Source organism: Metopolophium dirhodum, unplaced genomic scaffold (assembly GCF_019925205.1).
Source record: "Metopolophium dirhodum isolate CAU unplaced genomic scaffold, ASM1992520v1 scaffold1, whole genome shotgun sequence".
In the NCBI taxonomy this organism is placed as follows: Eukaryota; Metazoa; Arthropoda; class Insecta; order Hemiptera; family Aphididae; genus Metopolophium; species Metopolophium dirhodum.
The window spans coordinates 1,305,853-1,321,589 of record NW_026869896.1 but is presented as its reverse complement, the minus strand read 5'-3'; the positions used below and the strand labels follow the sequence as shown (position 1 = coordinate 1,321,589).

At 32.1% G+C, this 15,737-nt stretch overlaps 2 protein-coding genes across 2 annotated transcripts; both read right to left on the bottom strand.

Moving 5' to 3' along the window:
- Nucleotides 1-259: 259 nt before the first annotated feature.
- Nucleotides 260-8,482, bottom strand: LOC132953259 (uncharacterized). Its single transcript, XM_061025780.1, has 6 exons — nt 8,384-8,482; nt 8,114-8,178; nt 2,794-7,816; nt 890-1,257; nt 475-792; nt 260-416 (listed from the first exon to the last, which is right to left on the bottom strand). Exons 1-6 carry the CDS (start codon nt 8,480-8,482, stop codon nt 260-262), a joined length of 6,030 nt encoding a protein of 2,009 aa, XP_060881763.1.
- Nucleotides 8,483-12,049: 3,567 nt separating this feature from the next.
- On the bottom strand, nt 12,050-14,989 carry LOC132953258 (uncharacterized protein K02A2.6-like). Its single transcript, XM_061025779.1, has 3 exons — nt 14,110-14,989; nt 12,448-13,992; nt 12,050-12,216 (listed from the first exon to the last, which is right to left on the bottom strand). Exons 1-3 carry the CDS (start codon nt 14,987-14,989, stop codon nt 12,050-12,052), a joined length of 2,592 nt encoding a protein of 863 aa, XP_060881762.1.
- Nucleotides 14,990-15,737: the final 748 nt, after the last annotated feature.

Sequence of the window (15,737 nt, the reverse complement as noted above, 5' to 3'; positions counted from 1 at the left end):
TTCTATACTGTGTGTCTGTGTATAGGTAAGTCAGTACCTATACCCAGTGATGTATTGATAAAATAAACAGTGGGCCTTATTCAAGTAGATTTATATAATGGAGGGATCCAGGTAGGATCAAAAAAAAATTTTCTCGCTTCGCTCCAACTATGAGTTTTATTTATCTTTTTACAATATACTAAATTAAAAACAAAAAAATTATTTTAACAATTAATAGTCTAATATGACAAATGTTTTACATTTTTTTTTTTTAATTTGCTTAAAGTATTTTCCAAAGGTTTGATTTGTTTTCACTATTTGCAACGATAGCTGGTCGACATAATTTGGTTCTAGTGTCTTCTGCAGATCTATGACTAACCATCCACGATTTCACATAGTCTTTGGGGTCCCATTTTTCTAATGGAGGACCATTAATACTAATAAACATTAAGTTGGAAATATTCTTCATGGTAAGCCTTGCTCTTAGTTTAGTACCTACATTTGTTGTTCATTAAACTGAACCCTCTTTCACATTCCGCTGTTGAAACAGGAAATGTTTTATAAAAATTATCAAATTCTGGCATAATGTCTTTTGGTAAAACTGTTGGATCATGAATTAGTTGCCTGATTCCATTTATTGCATTTTCATGGTTGAGCATAAAGCGCTTACATAAACGTTTAACCTCGGTTTCTCCAAATCGTATGTCAATATTTTCTGGCCAGTTGGTCATATCCATTATTTGCATATCTTGAATAATCATATCATCTTGTTTATTATCGAGCAATCTAGATTTTAAGTTGTTTATCAGACTACTAAGAAATTGACTGATTAATTTTAATTAGTTTTGTATTGGTGAAAAGCTGAATATTTTTGAACTTCATAGTATCTTCAATTTTTAAAACTTCAGACATATGTTCCCCCGGTACATTTTTAAAAGAAACTAATACCCTAATTGTTCTATTTATATGTTTTTGACCAATAATGAGTGTTGTGGAACGATCTTGTAGTTGTTTTGACAAAATAGTTAATTCTTGAAGACAGTCACACATCAGGGCTAAGTCGGTCAAAAATTCTGGACTAGCTAATCTTGCTTTTAAACCTTGATACTTTTTTCTTGCTTTAGAGTCTTTATGAGTATCTTCTGATGCCTCAGAAAAATGTTTGCATAAAGCCGGGAACATTCTCCAAACAACATTGACAGCTTTCTTGCTGCTAGCTACCCAACGAACATCTAGAACGCGTCCCACTTTCAAAAATAATACATCTAAATCATGACACTTCCCACACAGCAAAATGTTGACATTAATATTCACTGTATATTTATTTTTTGTACATTTTCATATTATATTGCATTTTATATATCTGTGTAGTATTAAATTAGTAACTTAAATATCTAGTAATTATTTGGATAATAACTGTAAGCCAATATTGAAATCTATACATTTTACGGATAATTGTATAATATCCAAATTTGTATGTTTAAAAAAAAACATAAATGATATATTTATTAAATATACAATTTTTAATATTATAGTCATATCATTTTTATAATATCTTAGTAATATCATATTTAAGATAAATATTTTTGATTATTTATTTGATATTTTAGTAATATCTAAAAGTTCATATTCGATTTGATTCAAACAAATACATCAATAATAAATTTCCACAATATACAATGTTGAATAACATGGTAATATTATTTTAATAACATTTTATTAATATTGCAGTGGTACTGGCGATAACTATATCTAAAGTTCATATCAATAATAAGCTATCTCTAATATATGCAATCTCTTTATTTTCGTTTGATTACAATTTACAAAAGTTACAATTATTTTATGAGTCGTAAGTAATAGCGCATACCTCTCAAAACTACGCAACAAACAACTAAAAATATTATCGTACGACACTATACGGTCTATGACGAACGGCTACGCATTTATTACGATCGGACGGACGGCTAGTATAATATCTTATAATATCGTACGATAAATAATAATAATAAAATAGTTATCGATATTCGATATAGTTTTTAGTTATCAACAGTAACATAAAACATATATATATATGTATATTATATAGTACGATGCGATACGCAACACAACTATTCTGTTTCGGCTCAGTTTCAAATTGAATAAAAAAAACTAATGAAATACTAGTGGACTGTATAATTAATTGATATATTTTATTAATAATACTTGAATAATAATTTTAAATAATAAACACTATTTTAATTGTTATAATAATGTGAATATTACATTACGTCGCGTACATTGACCGGCATTGTCACCGACGCGTCGTTGAGATCGAACTGACGACCCGTGCCTTAATATTAAAGGTGAGGTGTTATTGCCCGATCCATAGCGATATCATAAATGATAATAATGGCTGCTATACATTATCGATAATAATATTGTACATTAAACATAGGGGCCACCTTGAAGGATAGTCTTCAACATGATATAATAAAATAATATTAAGGTCACGGTCTCTGAATGGAACAAAAATAAGTAAAAACATATTAAATTAATAACTAATAAATTTAGCCCACAATCAAAAAGATTATTAAAAATAATATAAAGTTTGCGTTAACTCACCATAATATAAATACAAAATTATAATTATTAGTTAAATAATATACTAAAAATAATATACATAATAAATAATTCGTTAATTCAACATAATATAAACACAAATTACAATAATTAATTGAAAAATACCCTAATAATACATTTTTTTTTTACAACTTTTTATTTTTTTTGACTTGATTCATCGTTATCTTGTATTGGCAATAGGCATAATAGCCTCACCGCTCTCTTCCTCGGCCCACTTGGAGTATTGACCGTTGCGACTCGTACGACGCCGTCACTGCCCGGAAATACTTCGCTCACGCGTCCCAGGTGCCATTGTAACGGGGGCAAATTTTGGTCTTTTATCAAAACCATGGAACCAATTTTTAAAACGGAATTATCTGGCTTATTCCATTTGGAACGTTCCTGGAGTTGACTTAGATACTCTAAGCTCCAACGTCTCCAAATTTGATGCGTAATGTGTTGTACCTTTTGCCACCGTGACAACAAATTATTGGTTAAGTTATTTATTTCTGGTTCCGGCAACGCTGAGAGTGAGTCTCCTATTAAAAAATGGCCAGGAGTAAGGACGGATAAATCAAAAGGATCAGTAGATAACGGGGTAAGTGGTCGTGAATTTAGACACGCTTCAATCTGTACTATTAGCGTATAGAACTCATCGTAGGTCATTTTTACGGATCCTATACTGCGATTTAAATGTTTTTTAATGCTGTGAACCGCCGCCTCCCACAGTCCGCCGAAATGAGGGGCCCGTGGAGGAATGAAATGCCATGTCATTTCATTATTGGTCATAAATTGATTAATCCGTATTTTGTGGTCTTCCACCGACATTAATTGTTTTAATTCGTTAAATTTATTGTTCGCACCTACGAAGCAAGTGGCGTTATCGGAATATATATTTTTACATAAACCTCGGCGGGATATGAATCTTTTTAAGGCAGCGATAAATGCATCTGTGCTTAAATCACACACTAGTTCTAAATGTACAGCCTTCGTCGCGAAACATACGAACACGCATATATATGCTTTTTGAGCTGCGGCATTTCGTCGATTACTGCATTTCAATAGAAACGGTCCTGCGTAATCTACCCCACAATTCTCGAAACATCTACTTGCCCGATCGACTCGAAATTTGGGTAAATTACCCATTAAAGGTGACACATTTTTCGGTCGTGCTCTAAAACATTTTACGCATTGATGTACGACTTTTCGCGCACATTTCCGCCCGTTGAGTGGCCAATATTTTAATCGCACCGTTGCAAGTGTAGCATGAGGACCAGCGTGCATTAACCTTTCGTGTTCGCGTAACATAATTAATTTCGAAAAGTTTGTCTCCTTAGGTATAATAATTGGAAATCGTTGATCTGTATCAATAAGTGTCGCGTTGGTTAGTCTACCGCCCACGCGCACGATTCCATCATCGTCTATGAACGGGTTTAATTTATATATATTACTACTCAACGACACATACTGTTTGCTTTTTAAATCTTTAATTTCCGAGGAAAAATATGTGCCCTGTAGTAGTTTAATTATTGATTTTATTGCAGTTAATACCTCGTCTGTATTAAGCGGGCCGGTAATTCGCGGAATATTATTACGTTTTGATAATGAGTTGTTTTTGTATCGTAATAAGTACGCAACGACGTGCGATAATTTGTTCAGCGTCGAGTACTTATCAATGTCAAACGACGCGCCCACATTTGTAGTACACACTATAATAGGCGTAATCTTTTCTTCATTTTTGATATCATTTATATGTGCGGAATCTTCTATATATGCTGTTGAATGTTTAAATTCATTATTTTTTAACCATACCGGACCATGCCACCAAAGCGTCTTGATTTTTAATTCGTTCGGCGTACACCCTCGTGACAATACATCAGCTGGATTGTCGTTCGATTTCACATGTCCCCACTCCAAACTATTAGTTAATGTTTGGATTTCACTGACACGATTCGCAACGAATGTTTTCCACCTGCCTGAATCTGCAGCTAACCAAGCTAAGGTGACAGTGGAATCTGTCCAAAAATATCTTTTTGACACACTTATAATAAGTGCTGGTATAACTGTGGACATTAGACGTGATAAAAGTAGCGCCGCGCATAGCTCTAATCTAGGAATAGAAATTACCTTTATTGGCGTAATACGAGATTTGGCACACACTAATTGACATGTAATATTACCGTCCTTATCTGACGTACGCATGTATATACAGGCGCCATACGCCTTCATGGACGCATCTGCGAACCCGTGTATCTCAATTTGTTTATCATTATTGGATCCAAGCCAACGTGGTATATTAAAAGTATTTAATTCATTTAAACAATCGATATACCCGTTCCACACCGATTGCATGTGTGGTGGAATTTGACTATCCCATTCAATTTTCTCACGCCATAAATCTTGTAGTAATATTTTGCCCACTAATATTACTGGACCTACTAGACCTAATGGGTCGAATAATGTTGCTAGTCCAGCAATAACATCTCTTTTGGTTACCTCAATGTTTATTTTCGGTGGTTGAACAACGTAAGTGTAATGATCACTGTTTGGTTCCCAATACAAACCCAAGGTCTTCACACTTTCCTTATCCATTGATACTGACGATGCTTCGTTTTCATTTGTGTCCGGGATTAGGTTTTTATGATTTGCTGTCCATTTAGATAATTCAAATTCTGCCTTATGCATAATTGAAATCAGTTCATTACGTAATTGTATTGCTTCCGTTAACGTATCGGCTCCGGTAAGACAATCGTCTACACAGAAATCGTTTTTTATAATTTCTTTTAATTTTACGTTGACGGCGTCCTCAGCAACGCGGTTAACACAACTTACTGCCAAAAATCCTGCAGGTGCTAAACCGTATGTTACAGTACACAACTTATAAATTTTTATTTCATCATTTTGATCAGATCTCCACAATATGCGTTGATAATCGCGATCTTCTTTGTGTATTAATACATGTCGATACATTTTTGTTATATCGACCGAGAACGCATATCTATGTGTTCTAAACCGAATGACGATTTCTAACAAATCAGGCTGTATTTTCGGACCATTCATTAATGTATCATTTAATGATATGCCGGTACTTGTTTTTGCTGACCCGTCGAAAACAACACGAAGCTTTGTTGTTCTACTGCGGTCATTTATCACATACGAGTGTGGTAGATAAAAGCAATTATTGTCATCGATTACCTGTTTATCACCGCCTGCGTCGCATACGCACTCCATGTGTTTAAGGTTTTCATATTCTAGCATAAACATTTTATATTTCGTATATAGCTCGGTATTATTGCGTAATCGTTTTTCTAATGATAAGAATCTTCGTAATGCTGATGTATATGAGTTACCTAACTGCCGATAATTGTCCTTGAATGGTAACCTCACCACAAATCTACCGTCTTTATTTCTCGTGACGTTCTCAATAAAATGTTTGGAGCATGTATTTTCTTCGTCAGTGAAATTACGTTTTAACGACACCTCTTCCATTTTCCAGAACGCTTCGATTTTACCTTCTAATATTTTATATTGATTCCGAGTTGCTAACAAGCATGTGTTTGGTCTTGTCATACTTAAATTATTCGTCGTTTTACCTACTGCTACCCATCCGAACAATGTTTTTTGTAAATATGGTCCATCATTGATTTTTATTTTATCAGCGCACATTATGTCCCAATAAGTGTCTCCGCCGATAAGTATATCAATATTACCTGGATAATTAAACGACGGGTCTGCCATATACATATCACTCGGAACATTCACACTGCGTATATACGTTCGTAGTAATGGGCCCGTTATCTTCGATAACACTAATAGGTCAATTATCGTAGAGTACGAGTTATTTAATGAGTTGATTACAGCTGTTACCTTATATTTTATTGTATTATTCGTTTCACTGATACCGCATATTGGAATGTTTACTTTTTCCCGCTGAAGTCCGAGTTTGTTTACCAAATTGTTTGTTATAAAATTGCTCTGTGATCCGCTGTCTAACAACACTCGCCCATGCGAATGCCTGCCAGCGGGACTCGATATTTTAATTATTGCCGTAGCTAACAACACTTCGCTATCAATGTTGACTTTTGCTGTATGCGCAGATACTGATGCATTGTTTGATAATATATTGACATTTTCGTCAACTGAACTTGTTTCCTTATGTAAAAGTAAATTATGCAACTGTTGACATTTTATACATTTTCTCGATGGACATAAATTTACATGATGATCTGTTTTTTTTAAACAATTTTTGCATAATTTTAATTCATCGACCTTCTTTATTCTGGACGCTATGTCAAGTGCCAGAAATATGGTACATTTGTAGATTGGGTGTGGTTGTTGACACATGTAACATTTCATTTTGTATGTAGATAAAAATGTTGACGCACCCTTCTTTGATGTTCCAACTTTTGAGATTTTTGATAGTGAATAATTAGATTCGTTTTGCTTGCCTGTTAGTAATCTAGCATTTTCGACTGACTCTAACATTTGATTCCTTTTACCTAAGAACTCCACTAACATTTCTACACTAGGTAGTTCTTCTCTGGACGTTTCCATTTCCCATTGCTTGATAGTGTTCGTATCAAGTTTCGTGTAAATTACATGTAATAACAACGCACCCCAATTGTATGGGTCATGGTTTAGCGCTTTTAATGCTTGCATATGTCCGTTTATCGAATCAGTTAATTGTTTTAATTTGATTGCCGATTCTTTATTGATTGGCTCTAGATCAAAAATACGTTTTGTATGCGTTTGTATTAACATACGTGTATTATTGTATCTTGTGGTAATTATTTTCCACGCTTTTTCATAGTTCGATGAGGAAGTTTCCAAATTTTTTATTAATGAAGTTGCTTCGCCTTCTAACGCATTTCTTAAATAATAAAATTTTTGGATATCTGATAAACAATTATTTGTATGTATCATTGCACAGTATATGTCATGAAACGTTACCCAATCATCAAATTTTCCCGTGAATGTAGGAATTTCGATCGGCTGAAGTTTTACAAATGAAAATTTGTGACTTGTTTTTTCACTTTGATCAGCCTGTATTAATTGTCGACCTTGCGCGAGTGCGTTATTTCCCTCTAATCTATCGTCGACTTTTGACAATAAATCATAGTATAAGTCTTCGAATGTGGACCTATATTGTACCTGTTCATTACTAACGTCTAATATCTCGATATTATTTTGTATGGCATCAAATTCGCTCCATGCTTCACGTATCTTTTCAGCCCGTAATCTTAATTGCGTTGTAACATTGGACTTTGGGTCATCCAGAAATGTTTGAAATCGTGTAAGCTGCCCTTTGATCTGACCGCGACGTAGAACGAATGCTGCTTATTTATTATTATCGCTAGCCATTGTGATCGACCTCTACCCACTATCTACCGTTTATAATGTTATGATGATATAATATTTTGGATATAGGTTTAAGCACAATTTCCCTAACGGATTTATTTTGAGTCAAGGACGAATTAATAAGACTTATAGGAGGCCACTTCTTATTTAAATACGTGTTAAATTGAGACTCACTCACCTGATGCTGTCTTCTTTCTTGAAGCTTTTTACTGATCTTCTTCCGTGAACTTGTAATTCAAAATACTACAATGCGTGTAATAATATTGACGCGTACGTTACGATCCGGTTCGTTTGGACCAATGTTTCGGCTCAGTTTCAAATTGAATAAAAAAAACTAATGAAATACTAGTGGACTGTATAATTAATTGATATATTTTATTAATAATACTTGAATAATAATTTTAAATAATAAACACTATTTTAATTGTTATAATAATGTGAATATTACATTACGTCGCGTACATTGACCGGCATTGTCACCGACGCGTCGTTGAGATCGAACTGACGACCCGTGCCTTAATATTAAAGGTGTTCTGGCCCGATCCATAGCGATATCATAAATGATAATAATGGCTGCTATACATTATCGATAATAATATTGTACATTAAACATATTCCATATACCTTTTTAAGACTAACACTGGCTTTGAACAGCGGAAGGAGGAAAACCCCATGTTCCTTATCACTGCGTAGCACGACTGTCTGCCTACCGGTAGGTAGTCAGCAGGCCACAGCAGATACCCGTTCGTTCGCAGTTCAACAATATTATTTTTGCATTTTGCGCGCCTTTCGAGTTTCGACGTCCAGCTATTATATTTCGTCATCGTCATATAAGTATATTATATTTCATTATTTAAAGAGGTTGTGTAATACTGGTGATGGGTATAATATTAAGGTAAATAGTAGAACTCTGTTGGGATAGGTATGTAGATAAATTGACTAGTATTTACAATGTATCAAAGTAAAAATAAGTTTAGTAAGTCTACTAAACGTAGAGGAAAAATTAGAGGAAAAATGTTTACAAGAACATTGATTGAGATAGATAATGTCCCTGCAGTAAGTTAATGAACCATCACAAATTACTCATAATATTACTTCTTCTGAGAGTATTGAGTCTACTTCAGATTTAGTCATTTCTGAGATTAATGAATCTTCTAGTTTAAATATAATAGAACTAAACCCTGTTGAAGATAATACTTATGATTTTTTAGAAGAATCTAATGATTCTTCAGCTGATGATACCGAAAGTAAATCTGATTCTCAACAACAACCATTTACTAGTGACTTGGCCGATTGGGCCGTTAATCACAATGTACAAAATTCAACTTTTTCTAATTTGTTAAAAATTTTAGAAAACCGTAAGTTCTTTAATGATTTTCCCTCTGATGCTCGGACTGTTTATAGTAATTATTCAGGTATTTCTTATAACAAAAAAGTGGATGTTACAACTGCACCACCAGGTATATACTACCATTTTGGTATTTTAAATGGTATTAAAAAACATATAGCTAAAGATTTTTCTTGTGACACAATTAAATTAGTTGTTGGAGTTGATGGTGTACCATTGACTAAAAGCTCGAGTAGCACTTTCTGGCCTATATTAGGATATGTTAGACAAACACATTCAATAGTATTTCCGATTCGAATATATTGGGGTAATGACAGTAATATTTTTATGAAAAACTTTAATGATGAATTAAAAGATCTTATTGTAAATGGTATAAGTATTGAAGTATGTGATCAAAACAATAGATATATTACAAGTAAGAAAAAAGTTACTATCGATGCATTTTGCTGTGATTCACCAGCCAAATCATTTTTATTAAAAACAAAAGGGCATACAGGGTTTTATTCTTGTAGCAGATGCACTGTACAAGGTAAATTCCTACAGAGACGTGTATGCTTTCCGTATTTAAATTGTTTAAAAAGAACTCATAGTGATTTTGTTAATACAATTAATGAAGAACATCATATAAGTGTTACTGAATTAATTAATATTCCCGGTATTGATATAATTCAAAATTTCCCCCTTGATTATATGCACTTGGTGTGTTTAGGAGTAGTTCGTAAAATACTTCTATTATGGAAGGGGAGTGGAGATATTGGTAGAGTAAATGTTAATTCACAAAAATTACCAACTAATGTTATTAAAACAATATCATGTAGACTCTTATTAGTAAAAAAAGATATACCTAATGAATTTAGTCGTAAACCTAATAGAATGTTGGATGATCTATCACGTTGGAAGGCAACTGAATTTAGACAGTTTTTATTATACCCCGGAATTATTGTACTTCATTCCGTTATACCTAAAAAGATTTATGATAATTTTTTATATTTACATGTGGCTATGATAATATTTTTGAGCCCTAATTATAATCATTTAGCAACATTTGCAAAATCATAATTAAATGATTTTGTTAGAGAATTTGGATCTTTGTATGGGAATCACTTCATATTCCATAACGTACATGGACTTATACATTTATATGATGATTTTGAAAAGTTTGGCGGTCTCGATAAAGTTAGTTGTTTTATGTTTGAGAACTACATAGGTCAGCTTAAAAAAATGGTTCGCAAGCACGAAAAACCCCTCAAACAGGTTGTAAAGAGGTATCATGAACAAAGCATAAAAGTCTTGGGTCATAATAAAAATACCAACAATTTAAGTTATGAACCACAATTTGAAATGCCACACAAAGAAGGTCCATTAGTTGATGAGACAGAATCATATGCATGGTTTAAAATTTTAGTTTTGGAAAAATTTAAAATAAAAATCCACAATGATGCTGATTCGTATGCTGGTGTAAATATTGATGGAGTATTAAGTATTATTAAAATTATAAATATTTGTTATAGTAAGAATTTAAGAACAGAAATAGTAATGGGAAGAAAATTTGAAACACTTGAAAATGTTTTTGAACACCCAATAAATAGTTCTACATTAGGGATTTACAAAGTCAAAAACTTTTCTAAACAAATTTTATTATATTTAGAATATTTGTAATTTAACTACTAAATATATTGTTTCAACTTCTGATGAAGGGTTTACTGTAGCTTTGCCAATTATACATTTTGATAATTAATATTATAAATCATATTAAATGAACAGAATTAGATAATTATACTGTCTTAAATAAATGTAATAAGTAACATTAGTATTACTATAATAATGTTGTATTTAGTATAAACAATATGTATTTAAACGTCTGTAATTTTAGATTAGCTTTAATATGTGGAGTGTCGTTCATTTCTATGATGACAATAGTGTGGAGGTTGTTCCTACTTATTGGATTGACAAAGAAGTGTGTGCATGGCCAAAAAACAACTATCATGCTGCTAAATTAAGAGATGGCAAAGTAAAGCCAAATAAATTTGAATTTGATTACTATAGAGCAAGAGTTTTATCGTCAAATATTTGTAAGTTTATGTTTTTGCTACCTATGTTAACACATCATGATAATAAGACTAATTGCACACTATTATATTAGATTGTTATTTCATTAAATACCTTTAATTTAATGAACAGGATTAGCTAGTCTTTATTTCTATAGTTGTTACTATACAAAATATATGTCAAAATATTAATTATTGGTTAATGATTATATAGTTGTTACTCAAATCCTATATGTATAGTTACATTTATTAATATCACAAATCATCATAATCAGTAATAAATAATTATGTACATTAGGAATAATAAGACAGTATTATTTTATAAACACTTTACTTTATTTAACTTTTTATAACATTAGAGTTGAGAGCGCACATGGTTAGTCGCTTGCTCAACACATACAATACACTTACAATATATATTAGGTTAGGTTATGTTATCATATACTTAATCATATCACGTTATCACAATCCTTATCCCTAGTTATAACATAATACATCAATACATAATTAATACATAACAAATTTTTTACATTATACAAAATAATTTAACAAAATTAACAATTAACAAAATCATCTTAACCTAAATAATTATATGTTCAACCTATCTGGTTTTTTCCTTTTACTTTTAGATCTCTTAGGTACAGAGACTTCTACTTCCTCTCCTAAACTTACATTTATATTCTCTTTAACTTTTTCATTTATTTCACTTCCTTCTATTTCAATATTTTTTTTTATCAATAGTTTCTTCTTTTGCTTTAATAATTTCCTTTTCCTTCAATACCGTTTGTTCTTCTCCTTTCTCCTTTTCTACTGTTTCCATGCCATTTTCCTTAACCTTACCCACTTCCATTAGTTGGTCAATGTGCCTTCTCCAAATCACATTTTCTTTTTCCAATCTCACTATATATATTCTCTCACCTAAAACTTCCTCGATTGTTCCTTTCTTCTACTCTTTTTTATTTGGGTTTGAATAATCTCTAGCATAAACTATGTCCCCTTCTTTAAAATATACTTTTCTAAATCTTTTTATGTACTTATTTTTTTCTTTAGGAATGCATAATTTATCTAATCTAGTTTTAATTTTCCTTCAAAACATTCTATAACTTGGTGACTCACCCGTTATCCAGTGTGGTGTATTCCTATATACTAACAGATATCTTTGGATTAGTGTATTTAACGAAACATTTTTATTCTTTTTATCTTTAACCGCCTTTAATATACCATTTTTTAAAGACTTAACAGCATTTTCAGCCGATCCATTCGTAGCTGGATGATAAGGAGGGGACGTCACAAATCTGATCATATTATTTTTACAAAATTGTATAAACTCTTCTGATCTAAATTGCGGTCCATTGTCTGACACAATTTTGTTTGGTAATCCAAACCTGGCAAATATTTCCCTTAATTTTTCAATAACTGAACAACTATTCATTATTTTCATTTCCGCTACTTCTGGCCATTTTGTAAATATATCTGTCATTATTAAATAATTTTTTCCTTGTAAATATAGAAAATCTATGTGTACTCTATCCATTGGACAACTCGCTTCCTCCCACTTTTTTGGTTCAGCTAAAATTGGTTCTGATCTACTTTGTAAACAAGCATCACAACTCTGCACCCAATTTTCTATATCTTTATCTAATCCAGGCCACCACATGTATGATCTACATAATGTCTTCATTTTGGACATACCCATGTGTGTTGAATGTACTTCTTTCAATAAATCCTTCCTCAGACTTTTAGGAATTAAAATTCTGTAACCCCACATTAATATATCTTTATCTACACAAATTTCTTCCTTTCTAATTGCATACGGTTTCAGTTCCTCCCTTACTTTAATCGGCCAACCTTCATTCAAATATTTAACAACTAAACTAAATTCATTATCTTTTTTAGTTTCCACTCTAAGTATCTCATAATCAATAGGCATAGTATTTTCCATAAAATCAACATAGTCAGCTTCATTTATTTGCGTTTGTACCTCCTCTTCATCAGGTAATCTCGAAAGTCCATCTGCCACTTTATTATCATTACCTTTAATATGTAATACTTGATAATCAAACTCAGATAAATATAATGCCCATCTTTGAATTCTCCCAGAGGCCATAACAGGAATACCTTTATTTTCGCCATACAAAGCTAATAGAGGTTTATGGTCAGTCTCTAAGAAAAATTTTCTGCCCAAGAGATATTGAGAAAATTTCTTTACACCCCAGAAAACCGCCAAAGCTTCTTTTTGTATTACTGAGTATTTTTTTTCAGCCACGGTTAGGATTCTTGATGCATACCCCACCGGTCGCTTTTCTCCATTTTCAAACATATGCATTAACACTGCTCCTATACCATACTCCGACGCATCGCAAGACAATACAACACTTAACTCTGGATTGTAATGAACCAATAATGATTCTGATGCCATTGCTTGCTTTGTCTTATTAAATGCCTTTCTACATTCATTTGTCCATATAAATTTCACTTCTTTTTTTAATAAATTGTAAATAGGACCCAATAAAGTTGATAAATTTGGTATACATTTAGCATAGTAGGTTACCATGCCTGTAAATGCTTTTACTTCAGTGACACTCTTAGGTTCTACTGCATTAAGCATTGCTTTAACTTTATTTTTATCCCTTTCAATACCTTCTAATCCAATTATGTGTCCTAGGTAATTTATTTTTGGTTGAAAAAAACTACATTTTTTTTTGTTTAATCTAAACCCAGCATTTTGCAACTTTTTAAACACTTCTCTTAGGTTATCTAAGTGCTCCTTTTCATTACTACCAGTCACAATTATGTCATCTAAAAAGTTTTTAACACCCTTTGTTCTTAACAACACTTTTTCAATAACACTCTGAAATTTTGAACAAGCTGGTTTGGTACCGAAAGGTAATCTTTTAACTATATAAATACCTTTACTTGTACTCCAAGCTAATAGTTTTTGTGTACTTTCACATAATTCTAATTGGTTATAAGCATTCAAAAAATCTAATTTAGAGAATGTTTTACCTCCTTGTAACGCCACAAATACCTCTTCTACTCTTGGTAATGGGTGGTTAATATCTACCAAATATTTATTAACAGTAGTTTTATAATCTGCACATAAACGAATAGATCCATCTGGTTTAATAACCGGTACAAGCGGAGTACCCCATTCACTGGTCTCAACTTTCTGTATTATGTCTTCTCTTTCTAATCTATCCAACTCACCCTCAACTTTTTTGTTAAAAGCAAAAGGTATTGGTCTCGGTTTACAAAATATAGGTGTACATTCCTCTTTAACTTTTAACGTCACTTTTTCATATTTATATTTACCAATTTTTTCCTCAAACAATTCTTCAAATTCATTTATTAACAATTCTAACTTATTATTCTTATTTGTGCTTTCTACTTCAATTTTTGAAACACCTCTAATCGTTATTCCTAATTTGTTCATTCTGCCTACCAGAGCTCTATGTCCTTTTTTAACTACTAATAATTTACAATATAGTTCTCTTTCACCATACATTAGTTTAACTTCAATCTCTCCCGTTGGTTTAATAATTGACCCATCATAAGTTCTTAGCTTTAAAATAGTAGGATGAATGTATATATGAGGTAACTTCTCTTTTACAATTTCTTCAGGTAATATTGAAATTCCTGCACCTGAATCAACTTCCATTTCAATTAATGCATTTTAAACTTTTACCATTATCATTACAGGACTTAGCCCGCAGTTATTTTCACTTTTAACCTCAACTTGAAACATTTCCATTACTTCATTTTCCTCCACTTCAATAAAATGATTTTTAACTGTTTTACACACTTTTGCCAAATGCCCTACTGTATTACAATTTTTACATTTATATTGTTTATACTTACATTCTGCAAATTTGTGATTTGTAAGACCACATACATAACAAGCCTTATCATAGTTTTTCTTCGAAGTCTTCTCACCTCCCATCGCTGTTGATTGTTTTTTCGGTGGACCATAACTATTTTTCTTCTTAACTCCTTCCTTGCTTTTCCCAATCGAATGTACTTCAATGTTCGTTGTTTTGATTGCAGCTTCTTTCTTCATTGCAATTTCAACAAGATCATTTAATTCCTTGGTCGTTTCTTCTTCATACAAACGATCTTTTATCGGACCGTCCTTCATCACCGTAGTGAACTTATCTTTCAGTACCGGAATCAAATTTGTTCCAAAACTACATTGTGCTGCAAAATTCTTCATTTTTGCATACCACTCTGTTACAGACTCATTAGAATTCTGTCTTATATTGTAAAATTCCTCTCTTTTTCTATAAACTAATACTTTTTTAGCAAACTGCCTAGTCAGTACTGTGCATAATTGCTCATATGTCCTATCAGCTGGCTTAATCGGATCACATAGATCCTTAAGCATCTTATATGCTTGTTCGCCCATGCAT